The sequence below is a fragment of the Anolis sagrei genome, chromosome 5 (genome assembly GCF_037176765.1).
Source record: "Anolis sagrei isolate rAnoSag1 chromosome 5, rAnoSag1.mat, whole genome shotgun sequence".
Classification (NCBI taxonomy): domain Eukaryota; kingdom Metazoa; phylum Chordata; class Lepidosauria; order Squamata; family Dactyloidae; genus Anolis; species Anolis sagrei.
Genome location: NC_090025.1, coordinates 6729286 through 6750069, shown reverse-complemented (window position 1 = coordinate 6750069; position 20784 = coordinate 6729286). Strand labels below are relative to the sequence as shown.

At 45.7% G+C, this 20784-nt stretch overlaps 1 protein-coding gene across 3 annotated transcripts in view; it reads right to left on the bottom strand.

Annotated features, from left to right (window-relative positions):
• Positions 1–2158: 2158 nt before the first annotated feature.
• The window catches only part of GFRA4 (GDNF family receptor alpha 4), a 231845-nt gene continuing 213219 nt past the window's right edge, over positions 2159–20784 (bottom strand). For all 3 annotated transcript variants that reach the window (XM_060779448.2, XM_060779450.2, XM_060779449.2), the window contains exons 6-8: positions 17009–17143; positions 9115–9272; positions 2159–3602 (exon numbers count right to left, since the gene is read on the bottom strand). In XM_060779448.2, coding sequence (XP_060635431.1) covers positions 3459–3602; positions 9115–9272; positions 17009–17143 — 437 coding nt within the window. In that variant the 3' untranslated portion in view covers positions 2159–3458. The remainder of the gene's footprint in view (positions 3603–9114; positions 9273–17008; positions 17144–20784) is intronic.

Below are 20784 nucleotides of genomic sequence, written 5' to 3'. Positions count from 1 at the left end.
TTTAGAACAGTGGTTCTCAACCTTCCTAATGCCACGACCCCTTAATATGCTTCCTCATGTTATGGTGACCCCCAACCATAAAATTAGTTTCATTGCTACTTCATAACTCATTTTGCTGCTGTTATGAATAGTAACAGATTGGGGGAGGGTATTGATTTTGCCCTGTGGGAGTTGTAGTTGCTGGGATTTATAGTTCACCTACAATCAAAGAGCATTCTGGACTCCACCAATGATGGAACTGAATCAAACTTGGCATACAGAATTCCCATGACCAACAGAAAATACTAGAAGGGTTTGGTGGGCACTGACCTTGAGATTTGGGAGATGTAGTTTACCTACATTCAGAGAGAACTGTAGACTCAAACAATGATGGATCTGGACCAAACTTTGCACGAATTCTCAGTATGCCCAAATGTAAACACTAGTAGAGTTTGGGGGAAATAGACATTTGGGAGTTGTAGTTGCTGGGATTGATAGTTCACCTACAATCAAAGAGCATTCGAACCCTACCAAGGATTGAATTGGGCCAAACTTCCCACACAGAACCTCCATGACCAACAGAAAATACTGTGTTTTCTGGTGGTCTTTGGTGACCCCTCTGAAACCCCCTCGCGACCCCTCCAGGGGTCACGACCCCCAGGTTGAGAAACACGGCTTTAGAACATAAGAATTGGTATCGATGTTTCAAAGTAGGAACTCTTCCAAACTCTATTTAGAACCTAAATGCAAGAGGCCCAGTTCAGTCATTGGTCCATGGGTGGCCACTTTTCCATCCAAACCCGTTGGAGAATGGTACCTATTCACAGCAAGTCCCAATGCCTACATTTTTTGCAATCCTTCTCAAAATGGCAACAGGACATGATGTTGTGTCCCCCATGATCCACATAGGTTGCAGAAGAGAGCAGAAATATAAGGAGGCCGTACAGGGTTCTGGAGTGTTTGCATGTGTGTGTTTGGGAAGTATTTTCATATGTTCTAATGCATTTGGGGACAGGATTTGTTTGGAGTTGGGGTAAATATTGCCTGAAATTTTAGACATTTAAAATTTGGAATGGTTGAGGAGTTTTGCGACCACCATGGCCACCATTTCCCCATCCTTGCATTATCATGCAACTCCTGGAACGATTCCATCAGCGCTGCCTCCGGAAAATCCTGCAAATCTCTTGGGAAGACAAGCGGACAAACGTCAGCGTGCTGGAAGAAGCAAAGACCACCAGCACTGAAGCGATGGTCCTCTGCCATCAACTCCAGTGGGCCGGCTACGTTGTCCGGATGCCCAACCACCATCTCCCAAAGCAGTTGCTCTACTCTGAACTTAAGAATGGAAAATGGAACGTTGGTGGACAGGAAAAGAGATTTAAAGATGGGCTCAAAGCCAACCTTAAAATCTCTGGCATAGAAACTGAGAACTGGGAAGCCCTGGCCCTTGAGCGCTCCAGCTGGAGGTCAGCTGTGACCAGCAGTACTGCAGAATTCAAGGAGGCACGAATGGAGGGGTGAAAGAGAGAAACGTGCCAGGAGGAAGGTGCATCAAGCCAACCCTGACCGGGACCGCCTTCCACCTGGAAACCAATGCCTTCACTGTGGGAGAAGATGTAGGTCAAGAATAGGGCTCCATAGCCACCTACGAATCCACAAGGAAACCATGGAAGACCATCTTACTCGTCCAACGAGGGATCACCTAAGGATTATCAGGACCATTTATGTAGTTCAATTTTTGTTTGTTTGTGGGTTGAAGTCAGATGTTGACTTTCCCCTATGGATCAACCACAACTGGAATAAGCATCGCCACAGATGGAGATACTATTATCATCCAATCCAAGCTCAACCTCAAAACTTCTCAAGATGAATTCAGAGGTTCAACAGGGTGGTGGTGGTCAGGTGTGCAAACCATGGACCCAAGGGTGAAATTTGACCCCAAAACCTTGCAGATGCTGGTGTTTGGATATGTAACATCTATGCCTCTCTTGAACCCTCAAATTCTGAAGATTATAAATGTCTGAGATTGATTCTGAAGTCTCTTTTTCTGGACCAACTTATATCGAGGGGCACTGTGGTATGAGAGACTGTGTGGTGTAGTGGTTTGAGCATTGGCTACAACTTTGGTGACCAGGCTCAATGTTGGAAATCTAATGGATTGGACAAGTCACACCTTTAGGGTGTGACTTGTCCAATCCATTAGATTTCCAACATTGAGCCTGGTCACCAAAGTTGTAGCCAATGCTCAAAACCCTTTAGGGTTGCCATACATCAGAAGCGACTTGAAGGCACACAATACCACAAGCACTCTGTGGGGAGCTAAACCTTCTCTCAAAATCCCTTGGGATGACTGGTTCAGCAACACAAGTTTGGAGGAGGACCACACAACCTGAAGATGCCCATCAATGACATGGTAGGACTCCAGACATATGTATGGTTTGCCCCCTTGTATATTACCAGATAAGACGGGAGTTTTGTCCTTGAACATGCCCCATTGGAACCGAGTCCATGACTTGCTCATGGGAAAGGGATGATGTTTTGTTTCTCCTCTTTAGCATCAGAAACTCAGTCTCTCTGGTCCTAGAGGTTCCCATGAAGTTACAAACAAGCATATATTCTCCAAGCAAACCCATTCTTCAACAGATAATCCATTGCGTCAACATCTCATGAAGTCATAGAAGAATAGCACAGATCTTTGCAACTGGGCCGTGTAGGACATCCAAGTGTTTGGGTCTGAGTTTCAGTCTCAAAGGATAACCATTCAACCCTTAAAAAAATAATTAGGGGACTGGGTGAAACTGTTAGCAGGAGTTGACCATATTGGCATGAGGAAGCAGTCCAGCTACCGATACAATGTGTGGAGATACAGGTTGTTAGTAAGTTTCTACTCCAACCCTTTCATAGAAGGTCCTCCAAGATCCAGCATTGAATGTTGGGTATGGACTTCAAGAGACCAGGCTTCAAATCCTCGCTCAGCCAAGGAACCCCAATTGTGACCATGGGCAAAACACACTCCCTTGTCCTCAGAGGAAGGCAGTGGCACATTTCCTCCAAAGCAACCTTGCCAAGTAAACCCCATAATAGGTTCGCCATAAGTCGGAGTTGACTTGAAGGCACATAAGAACAGACTCCAAGAGGGTAGCAGCTGCTTTATCACACCAAAGTTGGCAATGTTTGCTGACCTGCCAACATTAAAAAGAAAAAGGATTATGAATTGAGTCCCAAACGGTGACTTTTGCAAGGGCCCAAAGATGGATCATGAGGTTTGGATCTCCAGCACCTCCCCGGATGAGGACAGCATTTGCTCACCAGAAAAGGTGCCAACAAACAACTGGATGAGATGAGTTTCTTTGCTTCTTAAGTTGATGAGGAGGGAGGTGGAGGCCGGCGCCGCCTTGGACCCTGGCTCTCCACGTTGAAAAATGATACACAACAAAGAGCAGTTCAGTCTCAGCTCTCGGGTGTGGGCTTGCTCCAGTTCACATGGACACCAGGAGGGATGTGCTGGCAGAGGCAAAGGACCACAGGACCCAGCAGCCACGGACGGACAGCACCAGGACTCTGAGGGAGGCACCGGATGCTAAGTGAGTGGCGTCTTGTAAGACTTTCTCCTCAACAGATATCTGGAAGGAGACACAAAGAGGAAGGAAGGAGTTAAAGGATGGAGGAAGAGGAAGGATGGAGCTGTTGTCCCAGCTCCATTGGCTGCCGATTTGCTACCGGACCCAATTTAAGGTGCTGGTTTTGGCCTACAAAGCCCTAAACGGTTCCGGCCCAAAATACCTTTCGGACCGCATCTTGGCCTACGAGCCCACGAGGACCTTGAGATCGTCCGGGGAGGCCCTTCTCTCGATCCCGCCTGCCTCACAGGCACGTTTGGCGGGGACGAGGGAAAGGGCCTTCTCGGTGGTGGCCCCCCGGCTGTGGAACACTCTCCCTGCAGATATCAGACAGGCGCCCTCCCTCATGTCCTTCCGAAAAAGCCTCAAGACATGGCTGTTCGAGAAGGCATTTAATTAAGTGCTATAACAATGTGGTAAAGATGACTGGAATGGAACAAGGAATATGAGATTGGTTATGATTCCACTATGAGACGAAGCGGATTTTTAGTGTAGTTTTGTAATTTGTTGTGTAGTTTAGATGTTGTTGTAATTGCCTTTTGTAAATTGTCTTTTATATGTATGTACACCGCCATGAGTCGCCCTGTAGGGCTGAGAATGGCGGTTAATAAATGCATCAAATAAATAAATAAATAAATAAATAATAAATAATGGCCAAATCTACACCATGCTTGCACACGATGAACCTACATTTATACTATTACTGTTCCAAAATCGGCTGCCCAATTGGCTTTGGGTCTGAATTCAAGGTGCTGCAGATAACATTCAAAGTCCTAAATGATTTACTGGCAGTCCTAACTCTCTTAGGGAGCCATGGGGATTAAAAAAACCAGTCTGTGTACACTCACATAATGCAGGTCAATGCATTTAAACTGCATTATATGAGTCTACACTACACCATATAATGCAGTTTATATGGTGTAGTATAGTCTACTCAACAGGGCTCCCAACTTGGGAACTTCCAGATTAAGAGAAACTATCTAGCAGGACCCATATACCTGTAAGACACCAGATCCCATCTGGTCTTGGAAGCTAAGCAGGATAAGCCTTGGATGGGAGAGCGTCAATGAATCCCAGATGCTGTAGATCAGTGTTTCTCAACGTGGGGGTTGGGACCCCTGGGGGGGGGGGTTGCGAGGGGACATCAGAGGTGTCACCAAAGACCACCAGAAACACACAGAATGTCAATTCATGGCTGATACCAAATGAGAGACTCCCCCCTGGGCATACAGAAGACTGGGCAACTTGGAAGGCGCTGAACAGACTGCGTTCTGGCACCACGAGATGCAGAGCCAACCTTAAGAAATGGGGCCACAAAGTGGAATCCATGACATGCAAGTGTGGAGAGGAGCAAACTACTGACCACCTGCTGCAATGCGGCCTGAACCCTACCACATGCAGAGGAAGAAAGGAGAGAAAGAAAAAGGGAGGGGAAGGAAGGAAGGAAGGAAAGAAGGAGGGAGGGAGGCAAGGAAGGAAGGAAGGAAGGAAGGAAGGAAGGAAAGAAAAGGAAGGAAGGAAGGAAGGAAGGAAGCAAAGAGGGAGGGAGGGAAGGAGGGAAGGAAGGAAAGAAAAGGAAGGAAGAAAGGAAGGGAAGGGAAGGGAAGGGAAGGGAAGGAAGGAAGGAAGGAAGGAAGGAAGGAAGGAAGGAGAGAAGGAAGGAGAGAAGGAAATAAAAAAGGGAAGGAAGGAAGGAGAGAAAGAGGGAGGGAAGGTTGGCCACAGCAACGCATGGCAGGTACAGCCAGTAAATAAATAAATCTGTCATCATCCTACAGCCAGCATTAGGTTAGAGAAGCTCTGGAATGGGTTCAAGCTGCAGGAAAAGAGATTCCACAAAAATTAGGAAGAACTTCCAAGTGAAATATACTGTCTTGGAATCCAGTAGAGTCTGCTTCTCTGGATGTCCATCTATCAGGAATGCTTAGATTGTGTTTTCGATTGTGTTTTCCTGCCTGGCAGGAAGGGGTTGGACTGGATGGCCCTTTTGGTCTCTTCCAACTCTTATGAGTCTATGATTGTATGAATCTGTGGAATGCAGATCCCTGTGTCCTCTGCCACGGCTCCTGACTTCTGCATTTGAGGGCTTTGGGTTTTGGAAATGCAGGAGCAAGTCTGTAATCCAGCTCAGAGTTTGAATTAAATGCCAAATCTCCATGTTCCCTGTCTCAGGAGAGATTGAGAGAGAGAGAGAGAGCGAGCATCGCAAGCCCCTATCTGTGGGCTGGGAGTGGGCTTGTCAGATGCCGTTGCTTTGAAACCTTCTGTCGCTGCTGTCTAATCGGCTTAGCGCTTCTCTTATCCCGCAGCTGCCAGGGCCCCAGGAGTTAAATACAGCTCGCAAAGTTCAGCTCCAAGCTTGGAAGCAGCCGCAGCCGCCAAAGGCAGCCTTCCAGCAGGGCAGCCTTATCGGATCCTGAAACTTAGACACAACTTTCCAAAAAGGGAAAACAAACAAACAAGTAAACACAGGAGTTTGGAATGGAGGAGCCATTGCCATTGCTGAGCGGAAAAAGCTGCAAGTTTCCATGTTTGAGACATGTCTGGCAAAGGAAAGATGCCTTTCCAAAAACACACACATATAGAAAAATGCACAAGGAAAGACGGGGAGAGTTTGTCCAAACATTGTGGGAAATGTGGGTCTGAAAAGTGACACAAATTTTGGAAAATGTTTCAAAATTCTGTGCTGAAATTCCACCCAACTTTCTGTGCTGAAAAATAAAGACAAAGTGCAGTCCAACTGTTGCCAGGGTTGGGGATGAGGATCTGGATGGAATCAGACTTGAGATATTACCTTATCCCACTCGTATTTCCACCCATTTACTTAATCTTTGTATGCTGGCAAAATGGAAGCCATCCCAGTAGCTGTGAGTGGAATATTGCATTCAAATCACCCCTGACAGATGGCCATCCAGCCTCTGCTTAAAAGCTTCCAAAGTGTGGCGGAGGCTCCTTCTTTGGAAGCTTGTAAGCAGAGGCTGGATGGCCATCTGTCAGGGATGATTTGAATGCAATATTCCTGCTTCTTGGCAGAAGGGGGTTGGACTGGATGGCCCATGAGACCTCTTCCAACTCTTTGATTCTATGATTCTATGAAATCCATCTTGCCAGCATATGAAGATGAAGAGAGGAGTCCGTTTTGAGGAGTTGGGTGTTCCCCAACTGCTGATTGAAGAAAGCAGTGGGAAGCCAAGTCGGTAAACACCCCAAAGCTCATCCAATCCAACCCCCTCCATGTAGAATGACACAATCAAAGCCCTCCTGACACGTGGCCATCCAGGCTCTACTTCAAAATCCCAAGAGACAGAAACTCCACAGCCCTCTGAGGCAGAATATCCAACTGTTGAACAGCTCTAACTGTCAGCAAGTTCTTCCTAATGGGTTGTTGTAGGTTTTTTTGGGCTATATTGCCATGTTCTAGAGGCATTCTCTCCTGACGTTTCACCTGCATCTATGGCAAGCATCCTCAGAGGTTGTGAGGTCTGTTCGAATTAGGAAAAAGGGTTTATATATCTGTGGAATGACCAGGGTGGGACAAAAGACTCTTGTCTGTTGGAGCTAGCTGTGAATGTTTCAACTGACCACCTTGATTAGCATTTGATGGCCTGGCAGTGCCTAGAGCAATCTTTTGTTGAGAGGTGATTAGATGTCCTTGTTTGTTTCCTCTCTGTTGTTTTGCTGTTATAATTTTAGATTTTTTTTTCATACTGGTAGCCAGATTTTGTTCATTTTCTTGATTTTCTCCTTTCCGTTGAAATTGTTAGTTAAATTAGTCTCCCCGCATAAGTGGTACCTAAATTTCCTACTTGACAGATGTAACTGTCTTTTGGGCTACAAAGGTCGACAGCAAGCTAGACAAATGGTCAGGAGCTTACTCCGACCCAGGCTAGCTTTGAACTCATGACCTTTCGGTCAGTAGTGATTTTAATGGAGCTCATTCCCAACCAGCTGCACCACAACCTGGTTCTTGGAGCAAATCTAGACACTTTCCTCATATTCATACAACCTAGAATCACATTGCCTTTTTAAATTGCCTCATCACACTATTGGATCCTGTTCAGGTTATGATCTCCTAAGACTCTTTGATCCCTTTCACATGGAGAGTTTTCAAGCCAGATATCTCCCAATGTATTATACGATTTTTGTTCCTGGGTTACAAATGCCATTTCCTAATTAGTTCTATCATAAAGACATGGAAAAGGTTTACTAAATCTCAAAATTTTTGTTTCCGTACCCTGCAGCATTTTGCGCTTGTTTTTCAATGAATATCTCAGAGGGTTTCAACCAATCCACCCTGGAGTAGAACAACTACTTTCAAAGTAAGGACCACACAATGAAACAGGATATAACACTTTCAAACCAGGAAAGAAATGTTTTTTGTTATATAGTGTTATCTGTATAACATCTCCGGCTCCTCCCCCATTTGGGTATTAGCCAACACGCCAATGACTTAAATCAAGAAATAGTTTTCTAAGATCTACAGAGACACTTGCTGGAACACCTCAGCAAGCAAGAGTCCAAAAGTGGCAGGCTAGAACCCAGAACCTCAATCAATGGTTGATACCAAATGAGAGACTCCCCCCTGGGCACACAGAAGACTGGGCGACTTGGAAGGCACTGAACTTGGAAGGCACTGAAGGCACTCTGGCACCACGAGATGCAGAGCCAACCCTAAGAAATGGGGCCACAAAGTGGAGTCCCCGACATGCGAGTGTGGAGAAGAGCAACACCTGCTGCAATGCAACCTGAGCCCTGCCACATGCACCATGGAGGACCTTCTTATAGCAACGGCAGAGGCACTTCAAGTGGCCAGTTACTGGTCAAAGGACATTTAATAGAATGCCCAGTTTGCAAACTTTGTGTGTGTGTTTTTTAGTGCAGTACAACTGTTTGGTTCGCTCCTGACAAAATAAATAAATAAATAAATCTATATAAATAAAAATGTAATGTTCGTTTGTGGGATTAACATAACTCAAAAACCACTGGGTGACTTGACACCAAATTTGGGCATAATGCACCTATCAGGCCAACAAGTGACCATCAGTCATAGAAACACTGAAAAACACAGCAGAAGAGACTTTAAAAGCCAAAAAACCCAAAAATACATTACAACGCATACGCAAAACCACACATATACACAAACACACATATATACACATATACACAAATACATACACACACATACACAGAAAGAGGAAGGAAGGGGAAAGATGGAGAGAAAGAGGGAAAGAAGGTGGGAAGGAGAGAAGGAAAGAAAGAAAGGTAGAGAAGGAAGTAAGGAGAGAAGGAAAGAAAAAAGTGAAAGAAGGAAGGAAAGAGGGGGAAGGAAGGAGAGAAGGCATGCAAGAGAGAAAGAGGGAGGGAAGGAAGGAAAGAGAGAAAGAAGGAAGGATGGAACCAATGAGCAAAGGAAACAAGGACTGACATCCTGGATTCACTGCACTATTGACATGAGAGCAACCCTCGACCAAGTGTCCCCTCATTCCGGCCCTTTTTGTTTGGGTTCCAGACTCACCTTGGTGGGCTGTATCTGCTCGAAGATGTTCTCTCTGAGGGTGGCCGCCGCTTTGTTGGCGTTCCTCTCTTGTTTGCGCATCTGTGTTGTGGGAGGGGTGGAGGGACCCAGGGCTGCGCTCAGGTACGTCCCGTTGCCAAAGGCTTGGATGGCATTTTCTGAAGGAGAAAAAGGAGGAGAGCCTGAAAACCATACTTCTGAACCTCTGGTATGAAGCTCTAGGTTCTGTGTAATGTGGATGCAAGCTGTGTTTTCCTTTGATATGGGCAGGATAGCATCTCCACTGTGTTACTGCTTCACCCTGAGCTGTGTTTTCCTATTATGTAGACTAAATAGACCTGTAACTCCAACAAATCCGTAACCGCAATGTAGGATGACAACCAACAAGATTTTAATGTATTGTTGAAGGCTTTCATGGCTGGAATCACTGGGTTGTTGCAGGTTTTTTCGGGCTATATGGCCATGTTCTAGAGGCATTCTCTCCTGACGTTTTGACTGCATCTATGGCAAGCATCCTCACTACCTCTGAGGATGCTTGCCATAGATGCAGGCGAAACGTCAGGAGAGAATGCCTCTAGAACATGGCCATATAGCCCGAAAAAACCTACGACAACCCAACAAGATTTTAATCTGATAGTTTAATAGGCAAAGGTAAAGGTTTTCCCCTGACACTAAGTCCAGTTGTGTCACACTCCGGTAGTTGGTGCTCATCTCTAAGCCGAAGAGCTGGCATTGTCCATAGACACCTCCAAGGTCATGTGGCTGGCATGACTGCATGGAGCACCGTTACCCTCCCACCAGAAAGTTTTATGTCTTTTCATCATCTATTGTGCACTTTTTCCTCTAGCCATTGGTCAAAGCATCACTGAGTTATAATGCCACATTTGCTTAGCTAAAGTCCTGTAATAAAGGTAAACGTAAATATTTCCCTTGACATTAAGTCTAGTTGTGTTCAACTCTGGAGGGTGGTGCTCATTTCCATTTCTAAGCCGAAGAGCCGGTGTTGTCCGTAGACACCTCCAAAGTCATGTAGCCGGCATGACTGCATGGAGCGCCATTACCTTCCCACCAGAGTGGTACCTATTGATCTACTCACATTTGCATGTTTTCGAACTGCTAGGTTAACAGAAGCTGGGGCTAACAGCGGGAGCTCACGCCGCTCTTCAGATTCGAATCTGTAACCTTTCAGTTGACAAGTTTAGCAGCTCAGTGGTTTAACCCACTGCACCACCACTGTTTAGTAGTTTATCTTAGTGGAATGGGTTGTGGCACAGCTGGTTGGAAATCAGCTGCAATAAAATCACTACTGACCGAGAGGTCATGAGTTCGAAGCCAGCTCGGGTTGGAGTGAGCTTCGGGCCATTTGTCTAGCTTGCTGTCCACCTTTGCAGCCCAAAAGACAGTTGCATCTATCAAGTAGGAAATTTAGGTACCGTTTATGCAGGGAGGCTAATTTAACTAATTTACGACACCATAAAACTCTCCAGCAGCGTGCAAAAGAATGAGGAAGTACTCCATTGGTGTTATAAGTGGACGGTGAAGCAACAGCTCCCCCGGTGGCCGGAATTCAAAAAGCATACCCTTCCTCATGAAGCTGGAAAGCTAAATAGCCTCTGTGTGTCTGTCTATATATGTTGTGTGTCTATGGCATTGAATGTTTACCATGTATATGTGCATTGTGATCCGCCCTGAGTCCCTTGCAGGGTGAGAAGGGCGGAATATAAATGCTGTAAATAAATAAACAAACAAATATCATCAGTTTTGTTTAGCCCTATCTGAGGTTGCGTATACACAGTTTACACTTCTCCAATCGCCATGGCCCAGTACTATGGAATCCTGGGAGTTGTAGTTTTGCAAGGTCTTTAGGATTCTCTGCTAAAGAGTGTTGGTGCCCAACCAAACTACAATTCCCATAATCCCACATCATTGAGCCATAGCAGTAAACGTGGTGTTGAACGGCATTCATTCTACATTATAGATTGAATATTCAAGTGGGTTCAACACCCTAAAACTATTGGTTAAATTCAGAACTAAAACTCAAGACACTTTTGCACCCCAAAGCACACTGGATTATTTTTGAGTGTCGAGACCCTTTTTTCCCCATTGAGGAGAATGATATTTCTGAATATTCTTTCCAGCGAAGCCTTTGACAGCCAATCAAGCGCAGGGCTGTCCTCCTTAATGTAGGACATGCCGCCCTCCCACCGCCTTGACAAGCTCTTTTCTTGGACAGCAGCAGAGAAATGTGAATAATTTACCAACCTTGGAGGGGAAAGAAGGAGAGAATTTATGGACTTTGACACTTATTAGGGGGGAAAATAATTCTCTCCTCTGCTCCGGGGCCAGGGATAGGCGCCTTGACGTATGACTCAGCTCCAGTTTCCAAAGGCTCTTTCTTGTTGGAGACCCGCCAGCCTTTCTCCGGCCAAACAAGGATGGAGTAGTGATGTCCCAAATCCCATCCCTGGCGGGGCTTTCCGGTTGCATCTTCTCTTCATTTCTAGCAAACTTTGGGTGTATTTCCATTGGTCATCTCAAAGATCATAGAATCATAGAATCATAGAGTTGGAAGAGACCTCATGGGCCACCCAGTCCAACCCCATTCTGCCAAGAAGCAGGAATATTGCATTCAAATCACCCCTGACAGATGGCCATCCAGCCTCTGCTTAAAAGCTTCCAAAGAAGGAGCCTCCACCACACTCCGGGGCAGAGAGTTCCACTGCTGAACGGCTCTCACAGTCAGGAAGTTCTTCCTAATGTTCAGGAGAAATCTTCTTTCTTGTAGTTTGAAGCCATTGTTCCATTGTGTCCTAGTCTCCAGGGCAGAAGAAAACAAGCTTGCTCCCTCCTCCTCCCTGTGGCTTCCTCTCACATATTTATACATGGCTATCATATCTCCTCTCAGCCTTCTCTTCTTCAGGCTAAACATGCCCAGTTCCCTAAGCCGCTCCTCATAGGGCTTGTTCTCCAGACCCTTGATCATTTTAGTCGCCCTCCTCTGGACACATTCCAGCTTGTCAATATCTCTCTTGAATTGTGGTGCCCAGAATTGGACACAGTATTCCAGGAGTGGTCTAACCAAAGTGGAATAGAGGGGTAGCATTACTTCCTTAGATCTAGACACTAGGCTCCTCTTGATGCAGGCCAAAATCCCATTGGCTTTTTTTGCCGCCACATCACATTGTTGGCTCATGTTTAACTTGTTGTCCACGAGGACTCCAAGATCTTTTTCACACGTACTGCTCTCGAGCCAGGCGTCACCCATTCTGTATCTTTTCCCTCAAGGAGGGAAATGAAGGTGCGTATCCTCCAGGTTTGGAGAGGCTCAGCTCCAAATAAGAATTGGGTGCAAGTCCTCAACTCAAGTAGGAGTTGATGCAACCTGCAAACATTCTCTAAGTATCTACTACAGGTATTTAAATGTGTTTACTGGTTTCAACTATGCATTTTAATAAGTCCTGAGCTCTGTGAGTGCAGCATTTTTCCAAATAAGCAGAGTGTTTGAGGACTGAGACATCCGTAGGTATGCCAATTCCGGGCACCACAATTGAAGAGAGATATTGACAAGCTGGAATGTGTCCAGAGGAGGGCGACTCAAATGATCAAGGGTCTGGAGAACAAGCCCTATGAGGAGCGACTTAAAGAGATGGGCATGTTTAGCCTGAAGAAGAGAAGGATGAGAGGAGACATGATAGCCATGTATAAATATGTGAGAGGAAGTTATAGGGAGGAGGGAGCAAGCTTGTTTTCTGCTTCCTTGGAGACTAGGACGCAATGGAACAATGGCTTCAAACTACAAGAAAGGAGATTCCACCTAAGTAAGTAAGTTAATAAGTCCTGTGCTTAATTCTATTTCCATGTTTGTATGCTTTGGGTTTTAATTTACATATTGTATCATTTTTAGGATTAGCCACTTTTGGTTCTTCTTCGGGAGAGAAGAAGTGGGATATCATCATCATCATTTTATTTCTATACAGACTCAAAGCAATATATACTACTACATGGAGCATTTTCTCCTGACATTTTACCTGCATCTATGGCAGGGATCCTTAGGGCTGGCTTTCCACTCATGATTTCTCAGTCAGCAGTGATTTAATGCAGCTGGCTATTAACTAGCTGCGCCACAGCCCTTAGGAGATCCTAAGGCCACCTACAGACCCACCACCAAGGTGCTACACTTGGAGGACCATCATCCTCGGACTACGAGGGATCCTAATATTAAAATTAGAATCAAAGAGTTGGAAGAGACCTCATGGGTCATCCAGTCCAACCCCCTGCCAAGAGGCAGGAATATTGCACTCAAATCACCCCTGACAGATGGCCACCCAGCCTCTGTTTAAAAGCTTCCAAAGAAGGAGCCTCCACCACACTCCGGGGCAGAGAGTTCCACTGCTGAACAGCTCTCACAGTCAGAAAGTTCTTCCTCATGTTCAAATGGAATCTCCTTTCTTGTAGTTTGAAGCCATTGTTCCTTGTCCTAATCTCCATAGAAGCAGAAAACAAGCTTGCTCCCTCCTCCCTGTGGCTTCCTCTCACATATTTATACATGGCTATCATATCTCCTCTCAGCCTTCTCTTCTTCAGGCTAAACATGCCCAGCTCCTTAAGCCACTCCTCATAGGGCTTGTTCTCCAGACCCTTGATCATTTTAGCCGCCCTCCTCTGGACACATTCCAGCTTGTCAATATCTCTCTTGAATTGTGGTGCCCAGAATTGGACACAATATTTCAGGTGTGGTCTAACCAGAGCAGAATAGAGCATGGGGAGCATGACTTCCCTAGATCTAGACACTAGGCTCCTCTTGATGCAGGCCACAATCCCTTTGGCTTTTTTTGCCACCACATCACATCCCCTAACTAGCTGCACCTCATCCCCTAAGTAAGCAAGTAAATGAGTAATCCCCTGATTGCTGTGGCCACCTCCTTCTTGGCTGGGTGGATTCATAGTCCTCAAAAGCAACTTTTCCAGTTCTCTTTCCCCCTCTGGAGTGAGAGCGTCAAAGGAGCCAAGGCTATCTTGACGGCCCTTCCTTCCTGCTGGCAAACTAACAAGGCCGGTCCTTGTCGGGGTTCTTGTAATGAGAGGATGTTCTGTCTCCAGACCTGCCCTGTTTCCAGCCTTTCGCAAGGACCTCCGCTCTCCTTGAGCTCTGACAACCTGAAGTTCTTCTTGGGAGGCTGACAGCGCTTGGCGTGAGCCTCCTTGCTTCCGGAGAGATTTTTCACGGCTGTCACTCGCCAAGTCCTGATGATGATGATCCATTTCTCTCCCAAGGCCTGAAACATCCATTGTGCAGCAGGAAGGTTTTCGCCTGACACAGAACGATTGCTATACCAGAAAAGTTTGGATTTGGATCCAAACTCAGAGAAGGAGAAGGGGGCTTTCCTGGCTCCCGAATCAGGTTCAACTCTGCTCCGGGTTTTAGTCAGAACTCTGAAAGGCTCAATCCTCCCATGTTTCTTTTATAATGTTGTATTCACCTAAATATCCCAAAAGCATCAGATTGCATCTGATCCTGGAAGCTAAGCAGTATCAGCCCAGGTTAATACTTGGATGGGAGGCCATAAATGAATACCAGGGATTTTTGACTCTATTTCAGAGGAAGGAAATAGAGTCACCAGTACCGCTTATTGAAGAAAACCCGATGAAAGTCATTGAATCACTTTACTTTGACGGGCTACTTGAAAGGACACCTACGGACCCACCACCAGTACACTGATTTTGAAAGACAATCCTACTTGGACAACAAGGGATTGCCTAAGTAAGTACTTACTTAGGCGATCCCTCATAGTCCAAGGATGATGGTCCTCCAAGTTAGGTGTCCTGGGGTGGGTTCATAGGTGGCTGTGGAGCCCTATTGTTGACCTAACAAGATACACATTGTTAGTTTTGAATAAAAAATTGCAGAAGCACATTTATTTCAACAAACAAGGACATCTAATAATCACCTCTCAACAAAAGTTTGCTCTAGGCACAGTCAGGCCATTATATGCTAATCAAGGTGGTCAGTTGAAACATTCACACCTAGCTCCAGCAGACAAGAGTCCTTTGTCCCACCCTGGTCATTCCACAGATATATAAACCCTTTTTCCTAGTTCCAACAGACCTCACTACCTCTGAGGATGCTTGCCATAGATGCAGGCGAAATGTCAGGAGAGAATGCCTCTAGACCATGGCCATATAGCCCGAAAAAACCTACAACAACCCAGTGATTCCGGCCATGAAAGCCTTCGACAACACATTTATTTCCTTTTCTTTTTTTGCTTGTCAAGAACCCTATCTGTATCCTCTCCGTGTTATTTCCACTTTTGGCACCATTTGGGAAAAATGCACTGTGGCTCTTTCTGCAATCCCAAGGAGTTAAATGATGCAATGAAGGTACTGAGGGATTCTAACACATCATCTATGAATTGCACCTACATGTGAAATGCATGTATGGAACACACATCTGCAACCTTTCATTAATCTGGAGTCTGTTACAGAGCAGCTGGAAAACTACAACTGCATGCTTACTGACACAACTATAGGGAGACCAAGGTGCTTGTCCTCCCAACCCTGCTATACGCCTGCGAAACGTGGACTGTCTACAGACATCACATGCAACTCCTGGAACGATTCCATCAGTGCTGCCTCCAAAAATCCTGCAAATCTCTTGGGAAGACAAGCAGAGAAATGTCAGCGAGCTGGAAGAAGCAAAGACCACCAGCATTGAAGCAATGGTCCTCCGCCATCAACTCTGCTGGACTGGCCACGTTGTCCAGATGCCTGACCACCATCTCTCATAGCAGTTGCTCTACTCCAAACTCAAGAATGGAAAACCGAATGTTGGTGGGCAGGAAAAGAGATTTAAAGATGGGCTCAAAGCCAACCTTAAAAACTCTGGCATAGACACCGAGAACTGGGAAGCCCTGGCCTTTGAGCGCTCCAGATGGAGGTCAGCTGTAACCAGCAGTGTTGTGGAATTTGAAGAGGCACGAATGGAGGGTGAAAGAGAGAAATGTGAAAAGAGGAAGGCATGTCAATCCAACCCCAACCGAGACCGCCTTCCACCTGGAAACCAATGCCCTCACTGTGGGAGAACATGCAGATCAAGAATAGGACTCCACAGTCACCTACGGCCCCATCGCCAGTACACTGATCTTGGAAGACAATCCTACTTGAACAACAAGGGATTGCCTAAGTAAGTAAGTAAGACACAGCGATATACCACCACCATCCAATGTTAGGTAATCAACATTTGGAACACGGCGGCAGCAAAGAGCTTTCATTGAGATGGAATATGTCCAGAGGAGGGCGACACAAATGATCAAGGGTCTGGAGAACAAGCCCTATGAGGAGCGGCTTAAGGAGCTGGGCATGTTTAGCCTGAAGAAGAGAAGACTGAGAGGAGACATGATGATGGCCATGTATAAATATGTGAGAGGAAGCCAAAGGGAGGAGGGAGCAAGCTTCCTTTCTGCTTCCTTGGAGACATGCTGGATTTTAATCTGAATGAATTTGGTGTCGATGCCATATTGGTGATAAGGTTCAGAATGTGTTGCAGCATTATAAAAATGACTGCATGACAATAGGAAAAATGTGTTCCTGTGTGAGGCCCAAGTCGGTTGATGAGTTGAATGAGTCAAGCAAGAATAGACGGGCATCCAGTTGAATCATAGAAGCATAGGATCATAGAACCAAAGAGTTGTAAGAGGCTTCCAAAGGCCATTCAATGCAACCTTCTTCTGTCAGGCAAAAGGACACAATCCAAGCCCTCCCAACAGATGGTCATCCAGCTTCCATCTAAAAACCTCCATGAAAGGAGGCTCCACCAGACACTGAGGTAGCACCAGTTCCTTGAACTGTGCTACCCAGGACAACATCCCTTTCCAAACCGCAGCCTCATGATACTCACGGAGACAAGTGTTGGCAGTGAAAAGGTGCAGGAAGCTCTCGCACTCCTCTTGCCTGTTGCCACTGGCATTGCATGTGCACCACGGAGCTATGTTCGAGGTTGAGTTGTCGATGTAATTTGGGGTGATGGGACTACCTGTCATGGGGATCAAGGGAGGGGAGGGAAGAGAGTAAAAATAGCTGTTAGTTGCAAAAAATGATGGAGAGCAAATACCATGGTTTGAATTCCCTAATGAATTTTTCCACTTGGAACCCCTTTCCATCCAAGAACTGTTTACATGATCCTAGGTATATAGGCATATAAAATAGATATTAAAATGAAAGGTAAAGGTAAAGGTAGTCCCCTGACATTAAGTCCAGTCATGTCTGACTCTGGGGTGTGGTGCTCATCTCCATTTCTAAGCCGAAGAGCCAGCGTTGTCCGTAGACACCTCCAATGTCATGTGGCCGGCATGACTGCATGGAGCGCCGTTAAAATGAAATTAAAATGAAATTAAATTGAAATTAAAATGAAACACGTACTGATAACAAAACAGCTTACTAAACAGGCTGATTTTCCTTTTTGTGAAGTACAGATGAAGCATCTTCAGCTACGCCCATACCTTGGGAAGTCTGACTTGGCCACGGTTGTCCACGCTTTGGTTACATCCCGTTTAGATTACTGCAACGCTCTCTACGTGGGGTTGCCTCTGAAGACTGCTCGGAAGCTGCAGCTAGTCCAATGCTTGGCAGCCAGACTACTAACGGGTGCTGGGTACAGGAAGCACACCACTCTGCTGTTACACCAGCTCCACTGGCTGCCAATTAGCTTCCGAGCACAATTCAAAGTGCTGGTGTTAACCTATAAAGCCCTAAATGACTCCGGCCCTGTTTACCTCTCTGAACGTATTCTCCCCTTTGAACCATCAAGATTATTAAGATCGTCTGGAGAGGCCCTGCTCTCGGTCCCACTGGCCTCGCAAGTGCGCCTGGTGGGGACGAGGGACAGGGCCTTCTCGGTGGTGGCCCCTTGACTCTGGAACTCTCTCCCACTGGAGATCAGAACATTTAGGAAACAGGTGAAGACTTGGTTATGGAGACAGGCATTCGACGAGTGAGCCAACACCCTGAGATATGGATGGAGGATGATGAGCAACGATTTTAGTGTGACGACTGACCATTATAGTTGTTGACTGTAATTGCTGTTTTAATGTTTTGCTGTAATATGTATTATGATGTTTTATTGATTGTATGTGATATTATGGTTGGAAACTGGTCTGAGTCCCTCAAGAGAGGTGAGAAGGCCGGTATACAAAACTTTTAAATAAATAAATAAATAATAAATTCTGCAGAGTCAACTGTAAACATCTACAACAGCCACTAGGTGGCGTTCAGAAAACCTTTCCTGTTGCCAATTTTTGGGACTTGAACATTGAGCAAAGGGGACCCCATTTGAGGTCTAGACCCACAGTTTAAAATGCAGTGATATAAAGTAGCATATCCATGACTAAACTGTATTCATGGTCTCTATGTTGGGCCAGGAGATGTTACTTAGTGAAGAACAAGAATCTGATTAGTTAAGTTTATTTCAGTGAAGGTGCGTCTACAGTGTAGAATTGATGCAGTTTGACACCACTTTATCTGCTATGGCCCAATGCTATGGAATCCTGGGAAATGCAGTTTGGTGAGTCATCAACATTTCATTTGTGCCTGCCGTCTGGTGAAAATGACATGCAGAGAAAGCTTTCTGCAAACGATTCCAGGATTTGGGGGTTGAGTCCAGTTTCTGGATAGGAAATGACTCCTGATTCACTATTCCTAAACAGTGCTAGGAACATTGTTCGTAGGAGATCTGGTGGGAACTGGACACTCTATAAGCCCAGAGCTTAGCAAATGTATGTTTAGGATTGAAACTCTCAAAATCCCAGCACAGTTAATATTGTCCAGTGATTGTGACACTGTGGGTCCCAGTCTGGGAGAAAAGCGGCACACCAGTGCAGCAAATTAAATAATAAATCAACAAATCAGTACATTTAATTCCTTTAAAGTAACTTGGTTATGCTCTGTGTGAGTCTTGAACCCCTTTGAGGACGGAAAAGAGCCCGATCTCCCATCTCTGAAGCTGGACTACAGCATGACAACCCAATCATGCTGGAAGATGGGTTTCACCGCAGCGTCGGAGAGGTCAGCAGCAAATGCGAGATTCAAGGGCTTTGGGGAAAAACCTGCTCCTGTCGGCATTACGAAGATCCATGTCTTCCTGCAAATGTTGCGCTCTGAATTAGATCTTTGCTCTGATTTGGTGTAATTGCTTCTGCACTCGACTCTGAAATCTGTTCGGGATGTGGAATTGGATTCTGGGCGCATGCTGCAGCCTGGCAGGTCAACCGTGGGTTTGATAGCGCCAAATAACAACCACCATTTGTATTTACTAAAAGCAGGCAATGGACTAGATGCGGCATTATAGTTGTGCCCCATTGTGCTTTGGAAAAGTATTGGAAGGGAAAAGAAAAACATGCAATGTGGGCTCTCTATGTTGTATATCACAATCCCATCCCATAGAAATGATCTATAGCAGGCATGAGCAAACTTCAATCCTCTAGGTGTTTTGGACTTCAATTCCCAAAATTCCTAACAAACGGCTTACTTACTGTATTGTCGAAGGCTTTCATGGCTGGAATCATTAGGTTCTTGTGGGTTTTTTCGGGCTATAGGGCCATGTTCTAGAGGCATTTCTCCTGACGTTTCGCCTGCATCTATGGCAAGCATCCTCAGAGGTAGTGAGGATGCTTGCCATAGATGCAGGCGAAACGTCAGGAGAAATGCCTCTAGAACATGGCCCTATAGCCCGAAAAAACTCACAAGAACCTGGCTTACTTATTTATTACTTACTTAGGCGATCCCTTGGTGTCCGAGTAAAATTGTTCTCCAAGTGCGGTGTACTGGCAGTGGGTATGTAGGTGACTGTGGAGCCCTATTCTTGACCCACATGTTCTCCAGCAGTGAGGGCATTGGTTTCCAGGTGGAAGGCGGTCCTGGTTGGAGTTGGCTTGACGTGCCTTCCTCTTGGCACGTTTCTCTCTTTCGCCCTCCATTTGTGTCTCTTCAAATTCTGCAGCACTGCTGGTCACAGCTGACATCCAGTTAGAGCACTCAAGGGCCAGGGCTTCCCAGTTCTCTGTGTCTATGTCACAGCTTTTAAGATTAGCTTTGAGCCCATCTTTAAATCTCTTTTCCTGCCCACCAACATTCCATTTTCTGTTCTTGAGTTTGGAGTAGAGAAATTGCTTTGGGAGATGGTGGTTGGGCATCCGGACAATGTGGCCAGTCCTGCAGAGTTGATGGCAGAGGACCATTGCTTCAGTGCTGGTGTTCTTTGCTTCTTCCAGCATGCTGACATTTGTCCACCTGTCTTCCCAAGAGATTTACTGGATTTTTCGGAGGCAAAGCTGATGGAATCGTTCCAGGAGTTGCATGGGACGACTGTAGATAGTCCATGTTTTGCAGGCACATTATCTTGTGAATTAGGTGTTGGATCTCTTTGTCATTTTCGTCAAACCAATCTTGATGTTTCTTGGTTTGATATCCAATAGCTTCTTCGCAGGCTGTGATGATGGAGGTCTTCAGTTTGTTCCAATGTTCCTCAACATTTTTGGGGTGTTCTATGGGTAGATGATCCTTGAGTGTTGTTTCGAGAAGGGCTCATTTGGAGGGCTCCTGAAGGGCTTGGGTGTTCATTTTGCACCTTGTCTTTCTTCTTTGGAGCCTGCGTTTGGCAGGTTGTTAGGATTTTTGGGA